Source organism: Aquarana catesbeiana, linkage group LG13, assembly GCF_042186555.1.
Source record: "Aquarana catesbeiana isolate 2022-GZ linkage group LG13, ASM4218655v1, whole genome shotgun sequence".
NCBI lineage: Eukaryota > Metazoa > Chordata > Amphibia > Anura > Ranidae > Aquarana > Aquarana catesbeiana.
In genome coordinates, this window is record NC_133336.1 from 44,038,480 (window position 1) to 44,064,063 (window position 25,584).

The following is a 25,584-nucleotide window of genomic DNA, read 5'->3' on the forward strand; positions in this document are numbered from 1 at the left end:
TCCCTAGGATAGGAAAAGACAGCTACTTTTGGTCAGAAAGGGTATTAAATGAGATCGATGTAGAAAAATAATAATAAAGTATCAAAATGTTATTGTGGTTTAAATACCAGAGACATCAATATAAGTTATGAAGTTACTTTCCATGTCTGTTTGCAACTACAAATCTTTAAATGACATGACATTTAAAGATTTGTAGTTGCAAACAGACATGGAAAGTAACTTCATAACTTATATTGATGTCTCTGGTATTTAAACCACAATAAAATTTTGATACTTTATTATTATTTTTCTACATCGATCTCATTTAATACCCTTTCTGACCAAAAGTAGCTGTCTTTTCCTATCCTAGGGATGCCCAAATCTATGGACCTCCCAAGGGATAGATTCTTTTTTCCATCGATATTTTTTACACTGAACTTTTACTATGATCTCTAACATCTAAAACCCAGGAAGGTCACCACATGACTTCAGCATGCCCAATCATGCTGAGGTGTGGAGCAGCCAATCCTGGGAGAGCTGGAGAAGAAAGGAGGGGGGGATGTGAAGTACACAGAATGCCTCTCTCACACTCCTGCATGAGATAAGGAAATCACCTGTCACTTACAGCAAGGGGGAAGAAACTGACACCTATTTCTCTGTGTGTCTAATTTTATCTTACTGAAGAAAGATAAGAGGATTGCTCAGAGCTGGATTAACTCTTCGTGGCAAGACTGGGCACAGATGAAATTACATCCTCTACTGTAACAGATATGTCTTAATTTAAAAAAATTTGGGGGTTTACATACACTTTAAGGGAATCTCTTGGGGACCCACAGGTCACCAGAATTAGCGTCCCCATTGGAAGATCTCCCCTCTATTACTTTTCTGGAGACAACCCAAAATTTGAGATTTTCTTTTACTTTCAATGATAATGGTAAACAGGACAAATAGAGGGGGTGACGGGGCACAGGCAGCAATAAAAACTGTCAGGTATTCCAATCTATCCCCCTCTATCCAAAACTAAAAAAAAAAAAAAAAAAAAAAAAAAAAAAAAAAGATTGCCCTAGTTTCTGAAGCTATAAAAAGGATGCCAACATGCAATTTAGATCTCTCTTAACCCAAATGCTCAGAACGATATGCTATGCAATTTAGATCTCTCCTAACCCAAATGCTCAGAACGATATGCTAGTAGTCATCCTGCTTAAACAAAACCTTTCAAACAGGAGACATTTGTAATACTTTTGATCTGTTGACTTACCTCTCAGGAACAGGTGGTGGTTCTGCAGGCTCTTCCTCTTAAAGCAGAAGTGTCAGCTTGAAGCCCCTACAAAAGCTGTCCCATCTGCCTCAGCTCAGCGCTCACAATTGTCATAATGCTGTCAAATAAAAGGAAAAGTTTTGTCAGGATTACATGAAAGTAAAGGCTTATACAACTAACAGGTTTACCTTATTTAAAAAGAGAAGTTCCAGCCTGGGAAAAAAAAAAAGTCAGCAGCTATAAATACTGTAGCTGCTGACTTTTAATATATGGACACTTACCTGTCCAGGGAGCCTGCGATGTCAACACCCCAGCTGATCTTCGAAGCGGCCATCGGGTGCTTCCGCCTCAGAGCCGGTCCAGGCTCGGGAAAGACTGCGACCATATGGTTGGGATCCACCCACATGCCTGGACCGCCACCTGGCTTAGCCTCTCAGCGGGTCACTGAAAGTCTGAGCCGGCCGCTTCAACCTCCTCCACAGCTTAGGGCTACAGGAGCGCCTCTCTAGATGAAGGAGCACAGGGGTCATCTTTGGAAATCAGCACCGTTAATCTGGAAGAGGGGAGTGTTAAATGTACTAGCAGATATAACCACTTCCTTACCTGGCACTTTTACCCCTTTCCTGCCCTGGCTAATTTTCAGCTTTCAGCACTGTTGTCACTTTGAATGACAATTGCGCAGTCATGCAACACTGTACCCAAATTAAAATTTGTATCTTTTTTTTTTTTTTCCTCACACAAATAGAGCTTTATTTTGGTGGTATTTAAAAGCGGAGCTCCACCCAAAAGGGGAAGCTCCGCTTCTCTGCCTCTTTTCACTACCCCTTCGCTGCCACATTTGGCACCTTTCAGGGGGGAGCGGGTACCTGGTTTTGACAGTTACCTGCTCCCACTTTCTGCTGACTTTGTCACAGCGACCTCATCCAGAAGTTCGGTCCCCCTCCTTTCCCCGGGGCCATTAACAAAGCGCAGCGCAGTAGGGAGCCGGTTCCCATTACCAGAGATAGCGGCAGCAGCACCCGAGAGCCAATTGAAAAATTGGCTCGGGTGAAGACAGCACTGGACAGGCAAGTGTCCTAATATTAAAAGTCAGCAGCTACAGTATCCAGACTTACTGGCTGGATCACCAGATGTAAATAGAAGGAAGAAAGCCTAAAACTAATGCAACCATCACATCGAAGAATTTGCTTAAGTTATAAATGGACACAGTGAGCGATCAGTACCGATCACGCACTGTGTTTATTCAGAAAAGGAAGGGGGTTGGTAAATTACATAATTTACTGGCCCCTTCCAAAGCTCTCCATCCTGAAATTATCCTTGCGTACCCGCAGTAGCTTCCAGCGGAAGAGGAGAGAAGCTGCCAGCGCTGTGGGAGAGGGGGTGGGCACACAGAGGGGCCCTGGAGACAATGGTCTCAAAACCATGGCCCCAGGGGGCCAATGTGGCCCTTTGCTTGTCTTTTTCTGGCCCTTGGGGCACGCTTCCTCTCATTGATACGAAATACTATTTCTACAACTGACACCAACTATGGGGCACTATTCTTCCTACTGACAACAATGATGGGGTACTAGTCCTTCAACTGACACAACCAATGGATGAATATTGCTCCCACTACCAATGATTGAGTACTATTCCTACGACTGACACCAACGATGTGGTACTATTCCTCCCACTGACACCAACAACATGGTTCCTTTCCTCCCACTGACACCAACGATGTGGTACTATTCCTCCCACTGACACCAACAACATGGTTCCTTTCCTCCCACTGACACCAACAATGTGGTACTATTCCTCCCACTGACACCAACAACATGGTTCCTTTCCTCCCACTGACACCAACAATGTGGTACTATTCCTCCCACTGACACCAACAATGGAGTACTATTCCTCCCATTGACACCAACAATGGAGTACTATTCCTCTCAATGACACCAACAATGGGAGTAATATTCCTCTCATTGACACCAAAATCCGGCCCTCCTAAAGTCAGAAGGACGGTAAACTGGCACTTTGTTTATCCTAGGGCCCCTGCCCTAGAATACGAGCATTGACCCTTGCAGTACAGGCGCAGCCCCCACTGCAAGGTAGAATTTTCAAGGTTCCCAGAGCTGTTCTTTAAAGCAACCCTATTGTCTAAAGAAAAATGTTAATGGTAATTCCCTGCAATAGAAGAGCTCCTATACTCACCTCTCCAGTGACCCAGGCCTCCCATCTTCACACCGGTAGACTCTTCAGCATTTAACTCTACCAGCAATATCAGATTCCTAAACTACTTCCTCCCCTGCTGCAGTTCCATCTTCTGATCCTACATCACTACAGGACATGGTACGGATGTAGGGAGTCAGGGGATGAAACCACAGAACTCAGCCATTTACAAAAGCATCCGACAATACTGGAAATGTCATATACTGAGGAGTCTGCAGCCCAGGAACAGAGCAAAGGTAGGAGACGGGTTGCTGGAGAGGAGAGTAGGATTAGGATCGCTCTTCTATTCCTTTTTCGGGGGATTGATGGGGCACTATAAGGAGCCCAGAGAGGGTTTGTTTTCAGCACTAAGTGAAGTCTGGACAGAAGACGGCGTCCATGGTGGGGAAAAAAAAAAAAAAAAAATCACACACACTCCTGACCTGAAGGGAGAAAAATCAGAAACAAAAAGGACCAAGCTGTTGATTGGTCCAACACTGTCACATGGGGAGAGGAGAGCAGCTTTAAATGGAACGTCACCCTCTCATTCCACATTGACTATTATAATTCCTCATGCTGCTACCATTAGAAAATTGATAGGAAAATGTAGTGTATTTACTAGTTTAAACCTTTTTATTTTTTTTAACAGCTCTTCAATTACTTCCTGATGTCATACATCCCAGGAGTCTTCAGGAGGGGAGGGGGGGCTTATCAGCTAAGCATATTCTCCTGCCTGCCTGTCTGAGCTAAGGGCAGAGGGATTCCAGGAAGTAAATGCTACACAAATCATCTGCCCTTACTAAGCATAAAGAAATGGATGGATGGGCGAGTTTGCTTTGAATATTAAAAAAAAAAAAGGAATGAAATAGCCTTTTTGGTTTGTCATGCTCAGATGCAGTATAATTCGACTTTAACCACTTGCTGACCGGGCCATAGCCAAATGATGGCTACAGTGTGTGGCCAGCTAATTCTGGGAGGGCGTGCAATCACGTCCTCCCAGAATCGTGCTACCTGTGAGCCTCTGGGGGGGCGCGCACCCGGGAATGTCCGTGACGTGCCGCGTCCAGAGAACCCGGCAGTCACGGATCGGGGTAAAGGGCCAATCCCAGCAGCCCTTTACCATGTAATCGCTCCGTCCAATGACTGAGCGCTCACTGCCGACAAACTGGCGTCATGTCGGGTTCTCTCCGCTGCTCACACCGGTCGTGTGAGGAGAGGAGGGGGAAGCTGCAGCGAGAGGCCGCTTGTGGTTTGTTTTCATTATTGCAAGTGCCCAGGAGTGCCACATCTGTGCCATATCAGTACGAAACAGTTCCACATCTGTGCCCCACTAGTGCCAATACAGTGCCCATTAGTAAGTGCACATCAGTGTTGCCTTATCAGTAGATCCTCATCAGTGCCCGTCAGTGCCGTAAAAAAAAAAAAAAAAAATGCGTAGAAAAAACGCGTTTTCATTTTCTTTCCACATTTTCCAAAAACGTGGGAAAAAAAAAAATGACATGTTCAAAAGACTCATTGTGCCTCATAGAATATATGTTGGGGTGTTTTCTTTCCATAATTGAGTCATTCTGTGGGCGTTTCCATTGTCCTGGTGCTCCGGGGCCTTCAAAAGTGTGATGGGTTGCCAGGAAATTATATGCGTAATTCATGTCCCTAGAATGCCCGACGGGTGCTCCCTGCATGTTGGGCCTCTCTATGTGGCCAGGCTGTGAAAAAGTCTCACACATGTGGTATCATAATACTCAGGACAAGTAGCAGAATGTATTTTGGGGTGTAGTTGCAAATATGTATAATATATATATATATATATATATATATATATATATATATATATATATATATATATATATAAAATTTTGTGGGGGGAAAAAAAAAAAAAAAAAAAAAACTTAATTTTGCAAAGAATTGTGGAAAAAGAAAAATAACAACGTGAAAAAAATTCACCAACCATGCCTCTTACTAAAAACACTGGAATGTCCACTTTCCAAAAAGGGGGTCATTTGGGGGGTATTTATACTTTCCTGGCTTGTTAGGGTCTCAAGAAATGATAGGCAGTCAGTACATCAGGTGTGATTAATTTTCAATGCTTGGCACCATAGCTTGCAGACTAACTTTCACAAAGACCAATTAATATACACTGATTTGGGTTGTTTTACCAAAGCTATGTAGCAGAATAAATTTTAGCTAAAATTTATGAAGAAAAATTACTAATTTGCAAAAGTAACAGAAACAAAGAAAAATGCATTTTTTTGCTCTTTTTTATTTAGAGTGCAAAAAATAAAAAACCCAGGAGGTGAACAAATATCACCAAAATAAATCTCAATTTGTGGGGAAAATATGGGTACAGGGTTGCGTGAAGCTGAAGTATGGCCTGGTTGGGAAGGGGGTTTAAGTGCCCGGTGGGCAAGTGGTTATGAAGAATTCCAGATATGTATATTTTATACTTTGGCCTGACCGTCTCCTGCGGCTCGCCCGCGCTCCCTGACCATCTCCTGACACTCACTAGCAGTCTCTGTCCCCTGCAGCTCGCCTGCGCTGACTGTCTCCAGTGCACCCGCACTCCCTGACTGTCTCCTGCAGTTTGGCTGTGCTCTCTGTCTCCTGCAGCATTCCACACTCTGTCTCTTGCAGCTCGCCTGTGCTTCCTGACTGTCTGCAGGAGATGGTCAGGCAGATGGGCACGCTGCAGGAAAAAGGATCAGGGGGCGCTGCAGGAAAAAGGATCAGGGGGAGCGCTGCAGGAAAAAGGATCAGGGGGCGCTGCAGGAAAAAGGATCAGGGGGCGCTGCAGGGCAAAGGATCAGGGGGAGCGCTGCAGGGCAAAGGATCAGGGGGAGCGCTGCAGGGCAAAGGATCAGGGGGAGCGCTGCAGGAAAAAGGATCAGGGGGAGCGCTGCAGGAAAAAGGATCAGGGGGAGCGCTGCAGGAAAAAGGATCAGGGGGAGCGCTGCAGGAAAAAGGATCAGGGGGAGCGCTGCAGGAAAAAGGATCAGGGGGAGCGCTGCAGGAAAAAGGATCAGGGGGAGCGCTGCAGGAAAAAGGATCAGGGGGAGCGCTGCAGGAAAAAGGATCAGGGGGAGCGCTGCAGGAAAAAGGATCAGGGGGAGCGCTGCAGGAAAAAGGATCAGGGGGAGCGCTGCAGGAAAAAGGATCAGGGGGAGCACTGCAGGAAAAAGGATCAGGGGGAGCTGCAGGAAAAAGGATCAGGGGGAGCTGCAGGAAAAAGGATCAGGGGGCGCTGAAGGAAAAAGGATCAGGGGGCGCTGCAGGAAAAAGGATCAGGGGCGCTGCAGGAAAAAGGATCAGGGGGCGCTGCAGGGCAAAGGATCAGGGGGAGCTGCAGAGCAAAGGATCAGGGGGAGCGCTGCAGGGCAAAGGATCAGGGGGCGCTGCAGGGCAAAGGATCAGGGGGAGCGCTGCAGGGCAAAGGATCAGGGGGAGCTGCAGGGCAAAGGATCAGGGGGAGCTGCAGGGCAAAGGATCAGGGGGCGCTGCAGGACGGGGTCGGAGAGCACGGGAGCGTTGCAGGACAAAGGATAAGGGAGCACGGGCGCACTGCAAGAAAGGGATAAGGGAGCGCTGCAGGAGAGGGTCAGAGAGTGTGGGAGCGCTGCAGGAAAAAGATCAGGGAGCACGCTGCAGGAGAGGGACAAGGGAGCGCTGCAGGAAAAAGGATCAGGGAGTGCGGCAGGAGGGGGTCAGAGAGCACTGGAGCGCTGCAGGAATAAGATCAGGGAGTGCGGGCACACCACAAGAAAAGGATAAGGGTGCTCTGCATTGTGCCCTCTGACAGCCTTTACAATTATTTTGTGTGGCCCTATGGTGCATTTGAGGGCCCCTGCAGCTCCTGTGTTGTCCCCCGCTGCAGGCCATGCTCCTATGATTGGTAGGCCGGCTGGCATTGCCAGGCTCTCAGTTACACACACTGATCTCCATTCACACTCTGTGCCAAGGGGAGGGCAGTGATGTTTGGCGCCCCCTCTGGACACCCCTGGATATGACAGCCATGACATTTTGTTTGAACCATTGTGACTCGCGAGGGCCGAGTGTGAGGAGAATGTCAGCTGACCCCCCGGAGGAAAGCCTGTGCTCCCCATCCTGTCACCTGCACACACATACAGAGTGCTAGCTCCTGTGTGTCACCCCGCAGGGGGTCGGGAGGAAGACTTAGTACTTACCTCCCGTGTCCCCCCCGCGGCCCTCCAATGCCTCCAGCAGCTCCTCAGCGGGGGTGAGGCCAGAACACAGCGCCTGGCAGGATGGATAGAAGAACCCCGCACACCCTAACCTTCCTCCGCCAGCGCCCAGCTCCTCTCAGCCCTTCCCGTCACCCTATTGGACCAGCCCCGACCAGGCCCCTCCCGTCACTGGACAGCCGCCCTGTCGCTCACAACCACTCCCCGCCCATTTCGCCTTCCAACCATCAAGGTAGGTTGCGGCGAGGCGGCGTTTTCCACGCCCCTCCACCCGACGTCCCGGGCGCCTATTGGGCAAGCCGCAACTGTGTCCTTTTAAGAGAGGGCGAAAGGGGCGTGGCCTGGCGTCGCAACGTCACCTCGCACGTTCGCTTCCAAGATGGCGGCGGGGAGAGCGCTGCGCTCGTAGGGAATCTTTTACCGGCGGAAGCTTCTGGCTGGCCGGGGCGAGAGGGTAAGTACGGGAAGACGTACACAGGGCTACGGGAGGTGAAGGGTTCCTGGAGTCCTCTAGCTTTGCGGTGGTCACAGTGACCTGAGGGTGCGCTGAGCCTTGTAGTTCCCGAGGAGCTGGAGGGTCACGTGACCCTGGACAGTGTTACCAGTAGCCGCACTTCTCACCATCTACTGAGGAGCCAATCACTGGGCCTGATCAGAGCAGCCAATCACTGGGCCTGATCAGAGCAGCCAATCACAGAGCCCAGGAGGGGGCAGCACTGGGCATCTTCATCTGTCTGATCTGACAGCTTCTCTTTAATAAAGCTGACATTCCCTTCATCTACATGAGAATTGTATTTATAATATGCATTTCTTCTCTTGGAATTACATCCCTTATTTTACATCTGATGATGTCATCACTGGGGCTCTGTGCTTCTCTATGCAATGCAGGCAGATCAGAGCTGGTGGGAGGGGCTAGCAGTGTGCTGTGTGTGTATATATATATATAGATTCCTGAAAACGTCACCCCCCCCCCCCCTAGTGTTTTCCCGGGGGTCCTCAGTCCTGATGCAGAGTGGTGTTGGTGGCTCTTGGGAAGAGTCGTGTACATCGCATAATGTCTTGATCCTAAAGGTGCCAGTTTTAAAAAAATCCAAAGTATTTAAAAATGCTGATCTGGGTGTTTTCAATACTTTCAAGTGCAGCGGAGGGTTTTATAGACCCCCCCCCCCCCCCCGATCTCTCCATGAAGAGGACCTGTCACTGCCTGAAGCAGGGTGGATACAAATCAATGATTTAAATCAGATTTTAATTATTTTCAAATTTGCTTTAGACACCTTTCACACTAGACTGCTAAAAATAGCGCCCTGAAAAAGCCGCTGCTTTGTCTCCAATGTGAAAGCCCCCGAGGGCCCTCACACTGGAGCGGTGCGCTGGCAGGACGCTGAAAAAAGTCCTCCTAGCAGCATCTTTGGAGCGGTGAAGGAGCGGCGTGTATACATCGCTCCTTCACCGCTCCTGCCCATTGAAATCAATGGGGCAGCGTTTTGCGGTGGTTTTAACCCTTTCTCGGCCGCTAGCAGGGGGGTAAAACTATATTCAATAGAGATATGTGGCGCTACTCCATCAATCAGTACAAAATATCAATAATCCAAAATCGTAATTAAAATGAACTAAACTGTAAGGATAAAATAAGCAAAAGTGGGACTCCACCCAATACAATACCAGAAACAATATTTAAAGCCTCAAAATATCACCATGCATGAATATGACAAAGAAAAAAATTCCTGCAATGCAAATAAGCAGCAATCGAATGCTCAAAATAATAAATAATCTCAGTGCTCAATAAATAAATGTCAACTACCCATCTTCAAGTGGTAAAAAATATGTGAATATAAAACGCTGACTTCCCAGACTGAAAAGCTCCAAAGACCAACACACATATGGCGTCCAATGTCTCACAGAAAATGGCTGGAGATCAAATCATTTCTGGTGCTAAATAACAAAGTATATAAATCATCAACGTGAACTACAAAGTGAATGTAATAGCATACAGTGCAAAAAAATATTTATACGGTCAGCAAAAATTCCCATCTGATCTACAATATAAAAGTAAATCCCATAATAATGTTGTAGTCATATCTAAATCCAATCCATAATTAATAATAATTGAAAATATTTGTGAAAACAATAAAATAAAAAACCATATAATTAAATAAATAGAAATAAATAAAAATCAAACGTAATAGGACAAGTAATCCCACAGAAGAGACACTGTCCTAAATGGTGACAATAGTGCGATTAGTCCATATAAAAAGTGCAGTAGTGCTGAGTGACTTCCAAAAAAACAGTCTTTAAATATGGTGCAAAATGTGCAGTGACTGGTGTTTTTTCTTCTATGCACGTTCTAGTGCATCTCTCAAGTGTTTCCCCCAGCCTCTCACCTCCAGCAGCGGCCCCCAATGGGCCAAGTGAAGCGGATACGTATTCTAGGAGAGGATGTATTTTCTGCAGTGTTTCTTAGGTAACAAATAAATCCGTCTCTCTGCAACTTTTCACTGCAGAAAATACATTTAGGACAGTGTCTCTTCTGTGGGATTACTTGTCCTATTACGTTTGATTTTTATTTATTTCTATTTATTTAATTATATGGTTTTTTATTTTATTGTTTTCACAAATATTTTCAATTATTATTAATTATGGATTGGATTTAGATATGACTACAACATTATTATGGGATTTACTTTTATATTGTAGATCAGATGGGAATTTTTGCTGACCGTATAAATATTTTTTTGCACTATATGCTATTACATTCACTTTGTAGTTCACGTTGATGATTTATATACTTTGTTATTTAGCACCAGAAATGATTTGATCTCCAGCCATTTTCTGTGAGACATTGGACGCCATATGTGTGTTGGTCTTTGGAGCTTTTCAGTCTGGGAAGTCAGCGTTTTATATTCACATATTTTTTACCACTTGAAGATGGGTAGTTGACATTTATTTATTGAGCACTGAGATTATTTATTATTTTGAGCATTCGATTGCTGCTTATTTGCATTGCAGGAATTTTTTTCTTTGTCATATTCATGCATGGTGATATTTTGAGGCTTTAAATATTGTTTCTGGTATTGTATTGGGTGGAGTCCCACTTTTGCTTATTTTATCCTTACAGTTTAGTTCATTTTAATTACGATTTTGGATTATTGATATTTTGTACTGATTGATGGAGTAGCGCCACATATCTCTATTGAATATCTTTTTTGGGGGAACTGAGTGAACCTATCTATGTTGGCAGCTCTCCATCGGGTATTTTACCATCAGTTCTATAGCTCCCTGTATACATTGGGTTCTTGCGCACTAGTTCTTACACTTTCAGGGGGGTAAAACTGCCCCTGCTAGCGGCAGAATACCGCCGCTGAAACAACGCTAAAAATAGCGCAGTTTTGCCCCGCCCCAGTGTGAAAGGGGCTTTAGTAAAATGCTTTTGGAGTAATAGTCTATCTAAAGATGGCTTTCTTTTTAAGATACATTAGAGCGTTTGCTAACCCCCCCCCCCCCCCCCAAAAAAAAAGAAAGCAATGGATCCTGCTCTTTTAAAGCCTGTTATACAGCACGGTGCTTGTGTTGTGTAATTTGGTCCCCTGTAACACCTGAAATACCTGGTTGATCCTGCCAGTTTCTACCATCTCCCCTGTAAACTGACCACGGTGTATCATGGCTGCTGAGCCCTGACACCGTGGTCAGTTTACCTGCCTCCGTCATCCGCAGCCCTGCTCTGTCCTCTCTGCTCCTGTGTCCTCCTCCACCCCCCCCCCCCTCCCTGTCAGCTAGTAACAGAGTGCCCCCCCCCCGACAGGTCAAATCGCATGACAAGTCGCAGCCTATTGCCGGCAGTGGCACCACTCCAATCGGTGCAACACCAACTTTGCGGCGCCGCACCAATTTGCAAAAGTAGTTCCTTCACTACCTTTGCCGATTTCGGGTGCGACTTCAATAGACATCTTTGCATCCAGCCGCACAGATGTCTTTGAAGTTTCACCCGAAGTCGCATGATTTCAAAGCCATGTTCAGTGTAAAACGTCGAGGCGGATTGGTTTACTATGCAGAGCTGCACCAGATTCTGTGTGCTCCAGTTTTAGTAATTCCCCCACCATAAATGTTTTAGATATATGATGTTTAGTAAACCATGTTTATTATGTGCACACAATTTTTTGGATCTTCTGATTTAGAATGTTTTGTTGTTTCTCAGCCCCGATGAGGGGGAGCTCCGAAACCCTGAAACGCGTTGGTTTGGTCTTGACTTTTACCAAGATTAGCCCTTTTCCCTTTAGAAAGTTCTGCTGTAGGGCATGAAAGATTGGCCAATCATGTAACCTCTGCAATTAGTTTTCACAGTGATCATATGATCAGGAGTCGGGCCCACCGCCTACCAACCATTAGCATTTCCCAGCCCATTCTTGGTGCCGGGAGCATGCGGTGAAGACTCACTCTGCACAGACATGTCAGCCTCCCAGTGGTGAATATGTTTGGTGTGTGTCCATTAACCATGTCCTGACCGTAGGACGGCCTTAGGTTGACGTTGTTATAATAGGACAATGCCTGCAGCTACAGGCGTCATTCCAGTATTTATTTATTTTTTTCAGCCAGCGATTAGCTGCTGGATTGCTTTTACAGGCATCGGGAGGGGACAACCCACCCCCCGCCACCCATCGGCGCCTCTCTGGGCTCTCCCGTGTGATTGGGCAGCCTGGTATGCGATCCGACAGTTCTGCCGGGTTACCATAGAGCTGGCCGTGGACCAGATGGTCCCCAGCCATCTCTTTGATCCTGGGAGGCCGGAATTGACGTTGTGACTTCACTTCTGATTCTGGCAGATGTAAACACTGCCTTTCCAGAGGAGAGATTCAGATGTTTCTAAAAAGATGACCTGTCATGCCTTATTTCTATCACAGGGAATGTTTACATTTCTTGTGATAGGAATAAAAGTGATCAAAAATAAATACATTAAAGGGACAGTGTAAAAAAAAAAAATGTAAAGCACCCCTGTCCCCTCTTCTGCAGAAGCAAACACATATGTGCTCACATATGTAAATGGTGTTCGCACCACTCCTGTAGGAAGGCCAGTATTTTGACCTGAATTTATGGTAGGGGCCTGGGGGGGTATTTAAGCAGCCCGCTCCCCTGTGGTCTTTGTCGGTTTCCTGCGCGCGGTACCCACCCTCCCCTTTTCAGGGCATTTCTCAAACTCATTTCTCTCCACAAAATATTATTAATCTTGGGTTTGCCCCCCCTTATTTTGGTATACCGACCATCAGAGCAGGGCACATTTTAGGTCCATTTCATGTTGTAAGTCTTATGGTAAGTCTATTTGTTCATATCCATATCGGCCATAGGGCTTTGACCATAAGTGAGGTATCACTGCAAATGTTCTAGTGAGAGAAATAATTCTAGTGCAAGAACTCCTCTGTTACCCTAAACTGGTATGCAAACGAGAAGATCTGGACAGCCGCACTCCAGGAAGTAATAATCCAAGTTTCTTTATTTTAAAATCAGGAACACATCAGATACAGGACATCAGACAGAGTGTACAGATCGTAGGCTAACGCGTTTCACACTTGTCCAAGTGCTTACTCATAGCTGAGCTATGAGTAAGCACTTGGACAAGTGTGAAACGCGTTAGCCTATGATCTGTACACTCTGTCTGATGTCCTGTATCTGATGTGTTCCTGATTTTAAAATAAAGAAACTTGGATTATTACTTCCTGGAGTGCGGCTGTCCAGATCTTCTTGTTTGCATATAGTCTCTACTAGCATGAGCCAGCACCTGGAACCTCTCATCTCTGGAGAGCAAGATCAGCTTTACACCTGGTGAGACCTAAACTAGTGCGGGGATAACTTTTGTACCCTAAATTGGTAACCTTTAAAAACGTTTAAAGCGTCACCTATGGAGATCTTTAAGTACCGTAGTTTGGCACCATTGCGCACGAGGATTCACAGTTTTAAAGTGTGACACGTTAGGTATCTATTTACTCGGCATAAAATCATCTTTTATATTTTACCAAAAATTGGGTATTGTGTTTTTTGCATTAAAATTCAAGTGTGTTTTTTCCAAAAATAGTGTTTGAAAAAAACGCTGCGCGAACACCATGCAACATAAAAAATTGCAACACCCACCGTTTTATTCTATAGGGCCTCTGCTTAAAAAAATGAAAAGAATGTTTGGGGATTCTGATTTATTTTCTAGCAAAAAAAATTATGATTTTTACATGTAGGGGAGAATTAGCAGAATTAGCCCAGTAGGGAAGTAGTTAAAGCTCACTCTTTTGCCGTTGCACGTATGTGTTAGGCGGTCATAGAGGGGTTAATAAACTTTTTCTGGACTCGCACTAACCTGTGGCGCTCTCATCCTTTTCACTACGGTCAGATTATTTTCAGGGATACCCGGCATGACAGAAATGGAGATCAGACTTGTTTTTCCTATTTGGTTTCAGCACTCCTGACACACCTGTTGCCATTTTGATTTTTCTTTCAGATCTTTTTCATGAGTGGAAGTAGCTGAGATGAAGGAAAATAAAGAGAATTCAAGCCCTTCGGTGGCATCTGGCAATTTGGACCCTGCCAAGCCCTGCTGGTATTGGGACAAGAAGGACTTGGCTCACACCCCTTCCCAGCAGGAAGGACTTGACCCGGCCACTGAAGCCAGATACAGAAGGGAAGGAGCTCGGTTCATCTTTGATGTTGGAACACGGCTTGGGCTGTATCCTTCTATGTTTTATATTCCTTTATACCAGAATGTTCCGATATCTTGTTGCTAATATTCTTCGCCTACACACACGATTCAGGGATTGAAGTCTAACTCCAGCACATACTTTTTAATCTTTCTTTTGGTTGGCATGGAGGAAAGTGTTGGAATATCTGTCAGGGGTAAGATTCCTTATGCTGTCACTGACATGGTTTGAGTATACAGGTGTGAGGAGCTAATTTTACCAGGTCCAAGAATCGCCAAGTAGTGAAGCAAGGGGAGGGAGACTGGTCAGCAATTGCAGCTTCCATGTAGATGTCCTGATAGGTTCCCTTTAATTACATAAAACAGAACTCTACTCACCTGCCCTCCAGTCCTCTCCCTGCATGTAATATATAAAGTATAACTAAAGGAAAAACTTTTTTTTTTTTTTTTTTTGGATAAAGTGGAGAGAGATTAGAACACCTGTCAGTTTTTATTGGCATCTGTATCTCCGTTAAAGTGGAGTTCCACTCCTAAAATTATTTTAGCATTTTTCAACTGCATTAAAAACGATTAATAACATTTGGGAAACATTTTTATTTTTTTTACTCACCTCTTAGTGCCTGTTGCTAGGGGGTCCCTCGTAATCTGCCTCCTTACTCACCTCGGCTCCTGACGTCACTTCCCCCGGCGCCGGAAAGGAAGATCGCCTCTCCCCCCTCCCTCTAGGCCAGTGGTTCTCAACTCCAGTCCTCAGGACCCACCAACAGGCCAGATTTTAAGTATTACCTTGGGGAGTTGCAGACTAGAATACTGCAATCACTGAGCAGCAAGTGATATCACCTGTGATGTATTTTAGCTATCTTGCAAACCTGGCCTGTTGGTGGGTCCTGAGGACTGGAGTTGAGAACCACTGCTCTAGGCAATCATCTGGGACACGTCACAGGTCCCAGATGATTGCGCGGCCAGTCACGGCACGCGGCTCACGCATGCGCAGTGGGTGCCCGGCTGTGAAGCCACAGCCGGGTGCCCACAGTTACAAGCGGAAGGGGAGACAAGCGGGGCTTCGATCCCCCGCATCACTGGACCCTGGGACAGGTAAGTGTACGATTTATTAAAAGTCAGCAGCTGCAGTATTTGTAGCAGCAGACTTTTAATTTTTTTTTTTTTAAGCGAACTCTGCTTTAAAGTGAAGTCAGAAGGTTTTTTTTTATTATCTTAAATGCATTCTATGCATACCTTCTGTGTGCAGCAGCCCCTCTAATACTTACCTGAGCCCATCTCGATCCAGTGATGTTGCAGGAGTGTCTTAGCTGCCCAGGTCAATCAAAATCACTGAGCCATCGAGGAGAGAGAGGGGGCAGGGCCAAATCACGGCTCAGTGTCTGAATGGACACACACAGATGCTCGGCCTGGGTGCCCCCATAGCAAGCTGCTTACTGTGGGGGCACTCAGCAGGGGAGAGGGGCCAAAAGTACCGGCACCCGAGAAGAGGAGGATCTGGGCTGCTCTGTGCAAATCCACTGCACAGGGAAGGTAAGTATAACATGTTTGTTATTTTTAAAGAAAAAAAAAATGATTTTAGTATCACTTTAAAGAGACTCACCCTCTCCTATTTGTCCATTGTCATTGAAAGTAAAAGAAAATTCCATATTTTGGGTTGTCACCAGAAATGTAATAGAGGGGAAATATTCCAATGGGGACACTAGTTATGGTGACCTGGGGGGTCCCCAAGAGATTCCCTTAACCACTTCAGCCCCAGACCATTTGGCTGCCAAATGACCGGGCTACTTTTTGCAATTCGGCACTGCAACGCTTTAACTGACAATTGCGCAGTCGTGCGACGTTGCTCCCAAACAAAATTGACATCCTTTTTTTCCCATTTCCGTCTTTCAGGACAGCACCATAGAGAGACCTTGGCTCCTCCCCTTCTGAGGAAACACCGCCTTCAACTTAAAGCTTTAAACCTCACCGCTCTCCCCCGGCCCCTCAGTTCTGGTGTTTCCTCCGGTGGGGAGACATCGCAAGGAACTAGGGCCGCACAGCTAGGGAGGCTGAGGCTAATTGCAGGCTGACCAAAGGGGGCGCTCTCTCTCTGGCTCTCTCCTGCTCATTTTTTCTAAGAAAGCTGCAGTCTAAGGGGCTAGGGTGGCTGAGTACCTTTTAGAAGACTGCACATCACGCTCCCCCAGCTTCTCTTAGTGAAGTTGTAAGCTGGGGGGGTCCGTTTTCTTTCTTGCCTAGCAGTGGCATAGGCGGAGGCACAGAAGACCGCCCTGCACTTGCAGCCAGCGTGGGAGCTCTGAGCGCTGGGTCGGAGGACGGGTGACGTCATTTCCGGCGGAGGTCGGTGTTTCCGTCTGACCCGTGACTTCCGGTTCCGGTCGCGGTGTTGAAAACGGACCGCGCGTTCGGCTGGTGCTGCCTCTGACCTGCTGTGGGGACAGCACACAGGGGCTTGGATCACCACTGCACTCTAAGGAGATGTCGGAAGCAGAGGCTTCAAGAACCGCTCCAGGAGAATCCTGCACCAGCCACTCTAAGGTAAGAGGAACCCTGGGGTGGTGTTCCCTTACCGCTTCCTGTAAAGCTCCACAGGTGTAGAACTCCCCCTGGTGGTGAAGGGGGGGAAAGGGTTGTGACTGGGTCCCTGGTGATGGTTGGTCCCGGGAAGTGCACCCCTGGTGGCCCTCCGTGGTAGTGCTGGTGAAAGTTTGCTGATTGCTCCCTACTTTTAACTTGTTTTCCAGGGCAAAGCTACAGAGAAAAGCAAGTCACCCCACAGTGCCAAGAAGAAATGCCCCTCATGTAAAATCACAATGGGGGAATCTTGGTCTAAACCCCTCTGCAGGGATTGTATAGAGGGGCTAGTAAGGGAGCAATCTGGAGAACAGTCTTCAGATTTAGCAGCATCCGTGAAAGAACTTTCCAATACGGTGCAGACTTTTAAAACATTATTTGCCAGTCTTCAGTTGCCACAGCCGCAGGTTGTTTCTCCACCAGCACAGCAGAGTGTTCCTCAATCCTTAATGGATGCTCCCTCGGGAAGTGGAGAGAATCCAGGAGGTGCCAGATTCGAGGTTGAGGAAGAGCCTGATAGCGGGTCCTCAGATCCCCAGGGGGAATCAGAGGGAGAGGAGGTGGAAGGGGAATCCACAAGATCCTCTCGCTACAAGCTTTCCCTGGAGGAGGTGGAGGAGCTCCTAGGAGCCATTCATACCACCCTAGGAATCCAGGAGGAAAGGAAAAAACTTTCACTCCATGACCAGATGTACAAGGGACTAGGGGAACATAAAAGGAAGGTGTTCCCGGTCCATGAGGTCTTAGTTGACGCCATCAAAAAGGAGTGGCAAGACCCCGAAAGGAAGCCTTTCCTTTCAAAGGCACTTAAGCGTAGGTTCCCCTTTGCAGAAGAGGAGGCGCTGGTATGGAACAAATCGCCTAAGCTAGACGCAGCCTTTTCGCAGGTCTCCAGACACACTGACTTGGCCTTTGAGGACATGGGGGCACTCCCAGATCCCATGGATAAAAGGATAGATTCCCTCCTGAAAAAATCCTGGGACTCTTCCATAGGGAACCTCAAACCTGCCATGGCGTCCACGGTGGTGGCACGAAACATGGAGTATTGGCTAACGCAAATTAAGGCGCATATAGAGGCGGGTACGCCTAAGGAAACAATCCTTTCGTCTTTTCCCATGCTCCTTAAAGGAATAGCTTACCTGGCAGATGCGTCAGCTGAATCGGTGCGTATGTCTGCAAGATCAGCCGCATTGTCCAATTCGGCAAGAAGAGCCCTATGGCTTAAAACATGGCAGGGAGATACCGCATCCAAGGTTAAACTCTGCGGCATTCCTCTCACGGGGGACTTGCTTTTCGGGCCAGGTCTGGAAGCTGTATTGGATAGAACGGCTGACAGAAAAAAGGCATTTCCTTTTAAAAGAAAACCGGCAGAGACTAAAAGAAAGTCTCGGCCGTGGAAGAAGTTGGACCCCCCAAAATCTGATCAACAGAAAAAGGGGTGGGGACAAAAAGGGAAGGGGCGTGGGGGGGCTATTTTTCGCCCTCCTGAACAGCCCAAAAAGACAAAGTGACAGAATAACGGTGGGAGGAAGACTGGGGGCCTTCCTTCCACAGTGGGAGATGATCACCTCCAACAATTTTATTTTGGAAGTCATAAGAAGAGGGTACAGGTTGGAGTTTGCAGAACCTCCACCATGCAGACTCCTCGTAACCACGCTTCCGAAATGTGCAGAGAGGTCAGCGGCTCTCCTTTCCTCCCTCCAGGAGTTGGAGGAACAGGAGGTGGTAGTTCGAGTGCCAGAAGGAGAGACGGGCAGAGGCTTTTACTCCCACATTTTTGTGGTGCGCAAACCCTCGGGGAAGTTCAGGCTCATCCTGAACCTGAAGCCTCTGAACGTCTCTCTCACCTACAGGAGGTTCCGAATGGACTCAATCTATTCGGTAAAGACACTTCTTCCTCCAAACTGCTTTATGGCATCGATAGACTTGAGGGATGCCTACCTGCACATTCCCATTGCAGATCAGTGTCAAAGGTTCCTCAGGCTGGCAATAAATACCAGAGAAGGGACCTTTCACTGGCAGTTCAGGGCCCTTCCCTTCGGGCTATCCTCTTCCCCCCGCATCTTCACCAAAGTCATGGTAGAAGTCTTGGCTTTCCTACGGATCAGGGGCATTTCAGTGATCGCTTATTTAGACGATCTACTACTTTTTGCCCCTTCCGCGGAACAACTGTCGCAGGACCTGCAGTTGACAAGGAACATCTTAGAGGGTCTAGGTTGGCTCTTAAATCTGGAGAAGTCCAATCTGACTCCTTCGCAAAAGGTAATCTTTTTAGGTTACCTGTTGGACTCAACAAAACAAAAGGTCTTCCTGCCTATGGAGAAAATCCAGAAGGTAGACAGGGCAATGTCGTTACTCCAGGGCAGCCAACAAATATCAGTAAGAAAGGCTATGTCAGCCTTGGGGTTACTGACGGCAGCACTTCCAGCAGTCCAGTGGGCAGGATTACACTTTCGCCCCTTGCAACTATTTATCCTGAGCATTTGGGACCACAGTCAGGAATCTTTGGATTCCCTGATAACTGTACCGGACCAGGTCAAGAGATCCCTATGGTGGTGGCGGAAAGAAGCCAATCTCTCTCAGGGTCTGGAATGGGTTCTGCCGGTGTCCAGATGCGTCACGACCGATGCGAGTGGCATGGGTTGGGGGGCGCATATGGAGGACCGGGTGGCTCAGGGAGGCTGGCGGAAGGAGGACGCAGGAAGATCCTCCAACTGGAGGGAGCTGAAGGCAGTAGCCTTGGCACTCAAAACTTTTCAAAAGGAACTTCAGGGACAGCATGTGAGAGTCCGGTCGGACAACTCCTCAGCTGTAGCCTACATAAACAGGCAGGGGGGTACCAGGAGCAGACCTCTGTGGACCCTGGTAGAAAGCATTCTCAGATGGGCCGAATTAAACGTCCTATCCCTCTCGGCAGTGCATCTGAAGGGAGATCAAAATCTGGTGGCGGATTACCTCAGCAGGAAACGGCTGAGGGAAGGCGACTGGGTTCTGAATCAGGGGGTTTTCGAAGCAATATCCCAGAAATGGGGAAGGCCATGCATAGACCTCTTTGCCTCGAGAGAAAACAGGAAGGTGCATCTCTTCTTCTCCCTAAACAGGTGGGATGGAGCTCTAGGGATAGACGCACTGGCTCAGAGTTGGGCTTTCGACAGGTGTTATGCCTTCCCCCCACCTGTACTAATCCCAGCCGTCCTAAGAAAATTCCAACTGGAAAACACAACTCTCATTCTTATTGCGCCACATTGGCCCAGGAGGCCTTGGTTCTCCATCCTGAGAAGTCTGGCAGCGGAACCCCCCTGGCTTTTGCCAGTTCAGGAGAATCTCCTTTCCCAGGGGCCAATCTGTTGTCCCCAGGTGGGGAGATGGAGCCTCGCGGCTTGGCTACTGAGGAAGAACTGTTGAAGAACAGAGGTTTCTCAGATAGCTTGGTAAAGACCCTCCTTAACTGCAGGAAAAAAGAAACCCAGGTCATCTACCAAAAAACGTGGAGGCGTTTTAATAGCTGGTGTACAGAAACTTCTTTTGATATTCACAGCTCTATAGCGGTCTTAGAGTTCCTGCAGGCAGGGGCGGACAAGGGGTTAGCCCTTGGCACCCTGAAAGGACAGGTTTCTGCTTTGAGTGTGTTTCTGGAGAAACAACTAGCCTCCGATCCTTGGGTCATTAGATTTTTTAAAGCATTGAGTAGGCAGAGACCTCTGAAGGTCCCCCCCTTCCCAATGTGGGATCTTTCCTTGGTCCTACAAGCACTTACAGGGGAACCCTTTGAGCCATTGGAGACGTGTACACTAAAATGGATTAGCCTCAAAACGGTGTTTTTGGTGGCAATCACTACGGCAAGAAGAGTAAGTGAACTCGAGGCCCTCTCCATTAGGGCCCCCTTTTTTCAGGTATTCCCGGACAGGGTAATTTTTAAGGCCGATCCGGCCTTCTTACCGAAAGTAGCCTCGGTTTTTCATAGAGGCCAGGAAATTGTTTTGCCCACCGTTTGTTTGAATCCTGTGAGGGAACAGGAACATAGGTTTCATAAACTAGATGTAAGAAGGTGTGTCCTGCAATACTTGGAGGATACAAAACCATTTAGAAAATCTGATTCCTTTTTTGTGTTATTTTCAGGAACCAGGAAGGGAGGCAAAGCCTCGAGGCGCACTTTAGCTAGGTGGCTAAGGTTAGCTATCAGTCAGGCTTATATAATTAGCGGGTTAGAAGCCCCTAAGGGTATCAGGGCACACTCCACAAGGGCAGTGGCGACCTCTCAGGCCGAGTGGGCTGGTGCGTCTCCGGAGCAGATCTGTAGAGCGGCAACGTGGTCTAGATTCGACACGTTCGTGAAACACTACAGATTGGACCTTCTGTCAGCAAAAGACCAGGCTTTTGGGCGTAAGGTTCTGCAGGCAGTAGTCCCACCCTAAGGTAAGGTGCTCGCTCATCCTCTCTATGGTGCTGTCCTGAAAGACGGAAATGGGAAAATCGGAGTTACTTACCGGTAACGTCCTTTTCCAGGAGTCTTTCAGGACAGCACAGTTACCCACCCTACTGTAGGGATATTCGTGAAGGAGTTCATCGCAGAAGAACGTCAGGTAAGATCAAAGTTATTATGACGTGTTCTTGTGTCTCCCCAGCTAACCGGAGGTCCTCTTGAAGAACTGAGGGGCCGGGGGAGAGCGGTGAGGTTTAAAGCTTTAAGTTGAAGGCGGTGTTTCCTCAGAAGGGGAGGAGCCAAGGTCTCTCTATGGTGCTGTCCTGAAAGACTCCTGGAAAAGGACGTTACCGGTAAGTAACTCCGATTTTTTTTCACAAATAGAGCTTTCTTTTGGTGGTATTTGATCACCTCTGCGGTTTTTATGTTTTGCGCTATAAACAAAAATAGAGCGACAGTTTTTTTTAAAAAAAGCAATATTTTGTACTTTTTGCTATAATAAATATCCCCAATTTTTTTTAGAAAAAAGCTATTTTTTTCTCAGTTTAGGCCGATACCTATTCTCATACATATTTTTGGTAAAAAAAATGGCAACAAGCGTATATTGATTGGTTTGCGCAAAAGTTATAGCGTCTACAAAATAGGGGGTAGTTTTATGGCATTTTTTTTTTTTTTTTACTAGTTATGGCAGCGATGTGCGATTTTTATCGTGACTGCGATATTATGGCGGACACATCGGATATTTTTGACACTATTTTGGGACCATTGTCATTTATACAGCGATCGATGCTATAAAAATGCATTGGTTGCTGTGTAAATGACACTGGCAGTGAAGGGGTTAACCACTAGGGGGCGGAGAAGTGGTTAAGTGTGTCCTAGGGAGTGATTCTAACTGTTAGGGGGCGTGGCTTACTGTGACACGTCACTGATCGCTGCTTCCAATGAGAGGGAGCAGACTATCAGTGTTGTGTCACTAGGCAGAACAGGGAGATACCTTGTTTACAAAGGCATCCCCCCCCCCCCTTTCTGCCGTTCTGAGACCCGATCGCGGGACACCGGGGGGCGTGGCTTACTGTGACACGTCACTGATCGCTGCTTCCGATGAGAGGGAGCAGACTATCAGTTTTGTGTCACTAGGCAGAACAGGACATACCTTGTTTACAAAGGCATCCCCCCCCCCCCCGTTCTGAGACCCGATCGCGGGATACCGGCGATCGAGTCTGCGGGTCCCGCGGGCAGGTTCAAAGCAATGTATATATACATTGCTTTGCCTGCCCGTGCCATTCTGCTGACGTAAATGTGCGTGAGGCAGTCGGCAAGCGGTTAATTTGCAGTGATTTCCTCTCACTTCCTGTTTGGCTATGGGACAGGAAGTGAAGGTAAATCTCTCCAATGAAGATGGTAAACATAAATCTTACAAGGGTTCTAACCCTCTTACGCTATCCAAAATGAAAAAAAAAAAGGTTTTGCCTAATAGTTCTACTTTAAAGCCCCATTCTGGGCAAAATAAGACCCCCTTGTCCCCTCCTTCAGCTTGTACTGCAAGTTTTCTCCCCTCGTCTTTCAGGACAGCACCTGGTGAGAGCGCAGCTCCACCCACTTTTCCCAGGAAACACTGCAGTCAGTTTTTTCTTTAAAGACCGGACACTTCCACCATGGCCTCAGTTGTAGTGTTTCCTCCTCCATGGTGGAAGCGCTGCAGGGAGCCAGGGGTGTGCTGCGCTTTCTCCAGGTGGAGAGAGTAGGGGGCATACCGGTATGTGTTTGTTTATTCTGAAGGCCAGCCCAGCTTCCTCCCTTACGTGTGGGGGTTGCGTCCTCCCCTCTTCATACCTGGCGAGGGTCAGGCTGACGGGGGTCCCCGCTCCTTTAGACCGGCGGCAAGGCTGTGGAGGAGTGATCTCCTTCTTTATCCCCAAAGCCTTAGCCTTCCGGGTTCCAGTGGCGAGCGCGTCACTACGGCCGGGAGCGGAACCTCTAGCGGTGCGACGCGGCTTCCGGTTCCGGCCGCTGGAACGCAGGAGGAGAGGGCGGCCTCGTACGGCTGACATCATTTCTGGCCCTCGCAGCGGCGAGCGGTCCAGGAAGTTTGAAATACAGGCACCGAGCGCCATTGTAAATCCTGACAGCATGGAGGAGGAACAATCGGCGGTGGCAGGAGCCACACAAGTCAGCCAGGCCCAGGTAAGCGGGGACAGCGGTCTCTGTAACTTACTGTAGAGGCATGTTTTAGTTCCCTCTTTGTTGAATTGTTTAAAGAGCCTGCAACACTCTTCCTGTGTTTTGGGTCAGGAAGTAAGTGTGTTAATAGTTGTGAAGCACATCTGTGAAGCACATCTGGCACCTCCATTTGTTCAGCATACTGTTTGCTTATGTATTTCAGAAGGCAAAAGAAAAGACCAAGCATTCCTCTGTGGCTGTTAAAAAGAAATGCCCATCTTGTAAAAATGTGCTTAAGGAGTCTTGGGCTAAAGTATTATGCAAGGGTTGCATTGCAGACTTGGTGAAAGAGGAGACCACTCCTACTACACCTGTGGCTCAGCAAGATTTGCTGAGCTCTTTCAGAAAAGATTTGGCTGATACCTTTGAGTCATATAAATCCTATCTTGACAAGGGTCCAGCTACAGGTAGCAGCTCAGTACCTCCTTCCCAGTCTTCTGTCTCTGCATACAGAGAGGGCAGTGACTCTGAAGAGGAGGAGCGTAGTGTGGCTACAGAATCTGAGGAAGAAGCAGAGGAAGAGAAAGAATCTTCTTCCTCTACTTCCCGCTATAAACTATCTCTAGAGGAGGTGGATGATCTATTAAAAACCGTCCACACTACTCTTAACATTACAGAAGATAAAACCCTGTTGTCGCTGCATGACAAAATGTTTCAGGGCATGGGTGAAGTGAAGCACAGGGTGTTTCCGGTGCATAAGTTTCTGTCAGAAACAATAAAGAGAGAATGGAAGGACCCAGAGAGGGCCCCTTTCTTTTCTAAATCTCTCAAACGCAGGTTTCCCTTTGAAGAGGATAGCACCCAAGTCTGGAACAAAAAACCAAGACTGGATGCAGCTTTCTCTCAGGTGTCGAGAAACACCGACCTTGCGTTTGAGGATATGGGTATCCTTAAGGATCCCATGGATAAAAGGGCTGACTCCTTGCTAAGGAAAGCTTGGGATTCCACCTTAGCAAATTGAAAGCCAGCTATGGCTGCAACAGTGGTGGCCAGAAACTTAGAGCATTGGCAGGTACAAGAAGTTCAAAATGGATACGATCTTTTCGGTAAAGGGTCTCCTGACCCCGAACTGTTTTATGGTATCCATAGACCTGAGAGATGCATATCTCCATGTGCCTATAGCCCCAGCATCACAAAAGCACCTCAGATTTGCAATCAGGATGGAAGGGTCTATCATACATCTTCAATTCAGAGCTCTCACTTTCGGACTGTCATCCTCTCCGAGGATATTCACGAAGATTCTAGCAGAGGCCTTAGCCCCTCTCAGAATAGAGGGAATCTCGATTGTCCCATATTTAGATGATCTTCTATTATTTGCCAAAACAAGGCACATATTAGAGAAGGATCTACAAAGGACAAAGAGTCATCTGGAGAGCCTGGGTTGGTTAATAAACAAGGAAAAATCGAACATGATTCCATCACAGGCAACAGGTTACACTATCGATTCCATACAGGAGAGAATATTCCTCCCCGAGGAAAAGATAGTAAAACTTCAGAACGCTGTAAAAAAGACCCAGACAAACCTGCCGATTTCTATCAGGGCAGCGATGTCCGTCTTGGGGCTCCTTACTGCAGCAATACCAGCAGTACAGTGGGCACGTTTACATGCAAGGGATCTTCAACAGACAATTTTGAAAAATTGGTCCTATGGAGAGTCCCTAGAAAAGATAATAATAATAATATCCCCTCGAGTTCAGAGGAAGCTCTGGTGGTGGAGGAGTCACTCCAATCTAGACAGGGGCCTGCTCTGGTGTTTTCCCCAGGAGAGGAGATTAACAACGGATGCGAGTTCCTGGGGTTGGGGCGCCCACCTGGAAGGACAGATGGCTCAGGGGAATTGGACGAACAGGGAGGCCAGGAGATCCTCCAATTGGAGAGAACTAAGGGCTATTCTCTTAGGACTATGGGCTTTCGAGAAAAAAGTCCAGGGTCACCATGTTCAAGTACTATCAGACAATGCCACAGCAGTGGCATATGTTACAAGACAGGGTGGCACGAGAAGCAAGGTCTTGCTAGCCTTGTCCGTTCAGATGCTATCTTGGGCAGAAAACAACTTAAAGTCCCTAACAGCTGT

At 47.3% G+C, this 25,584-nt stretch overlaps 2 protein-coding genes across 2 annotated transcripts in view; one reads left to right on the forward strand and one right to left on the reverse strand.

Moving 5' to 3' along the window:
• The window catches only part of SETD3 (SET domain containing 3, actin N3(tau)-histidine methyltransferase), a 104,266-nt gene extending 96,502 nt beyond the window's left edge, over positions 1-7,764 (reverse strand). Inside the window, exons 1-2 of the mRNA XM_073610826.1 lie at positions 7,603-7,764; positions 1,238-1,355 (exon numbers count right to left, since the gene is read on the reverse strand). The gene's annotated coding sequence lies outside the window, so the exon portion shown is untranslated. The remainder of the gene's footprint in view (positions 1-1,237; positions 1,356-7,602) is intronic.
• Positions 7,765-7,942: 178 nt separating this feature from the next.
• Positions 7,943-25,584, forward strand: part of CCNK (cyclin K) — a 45,724-nt gene continuing 28,082 nt past the window's right edge. The window contains exons 1-2 of the mRNA XM_073610827.1: positions 7,943-8,074; positions 14,096-14,320. Coding sequence (XP_073466928.1) covers positions 14,124-14,320 — 197 coding nt within the window. The 5' untranslated portion in view covers positions 7,943-8,074; positions 14,096-14,123. The remainder of the gene's footprint in view (positions 8,075-14,095; positions 14,321-25,584) is intronic.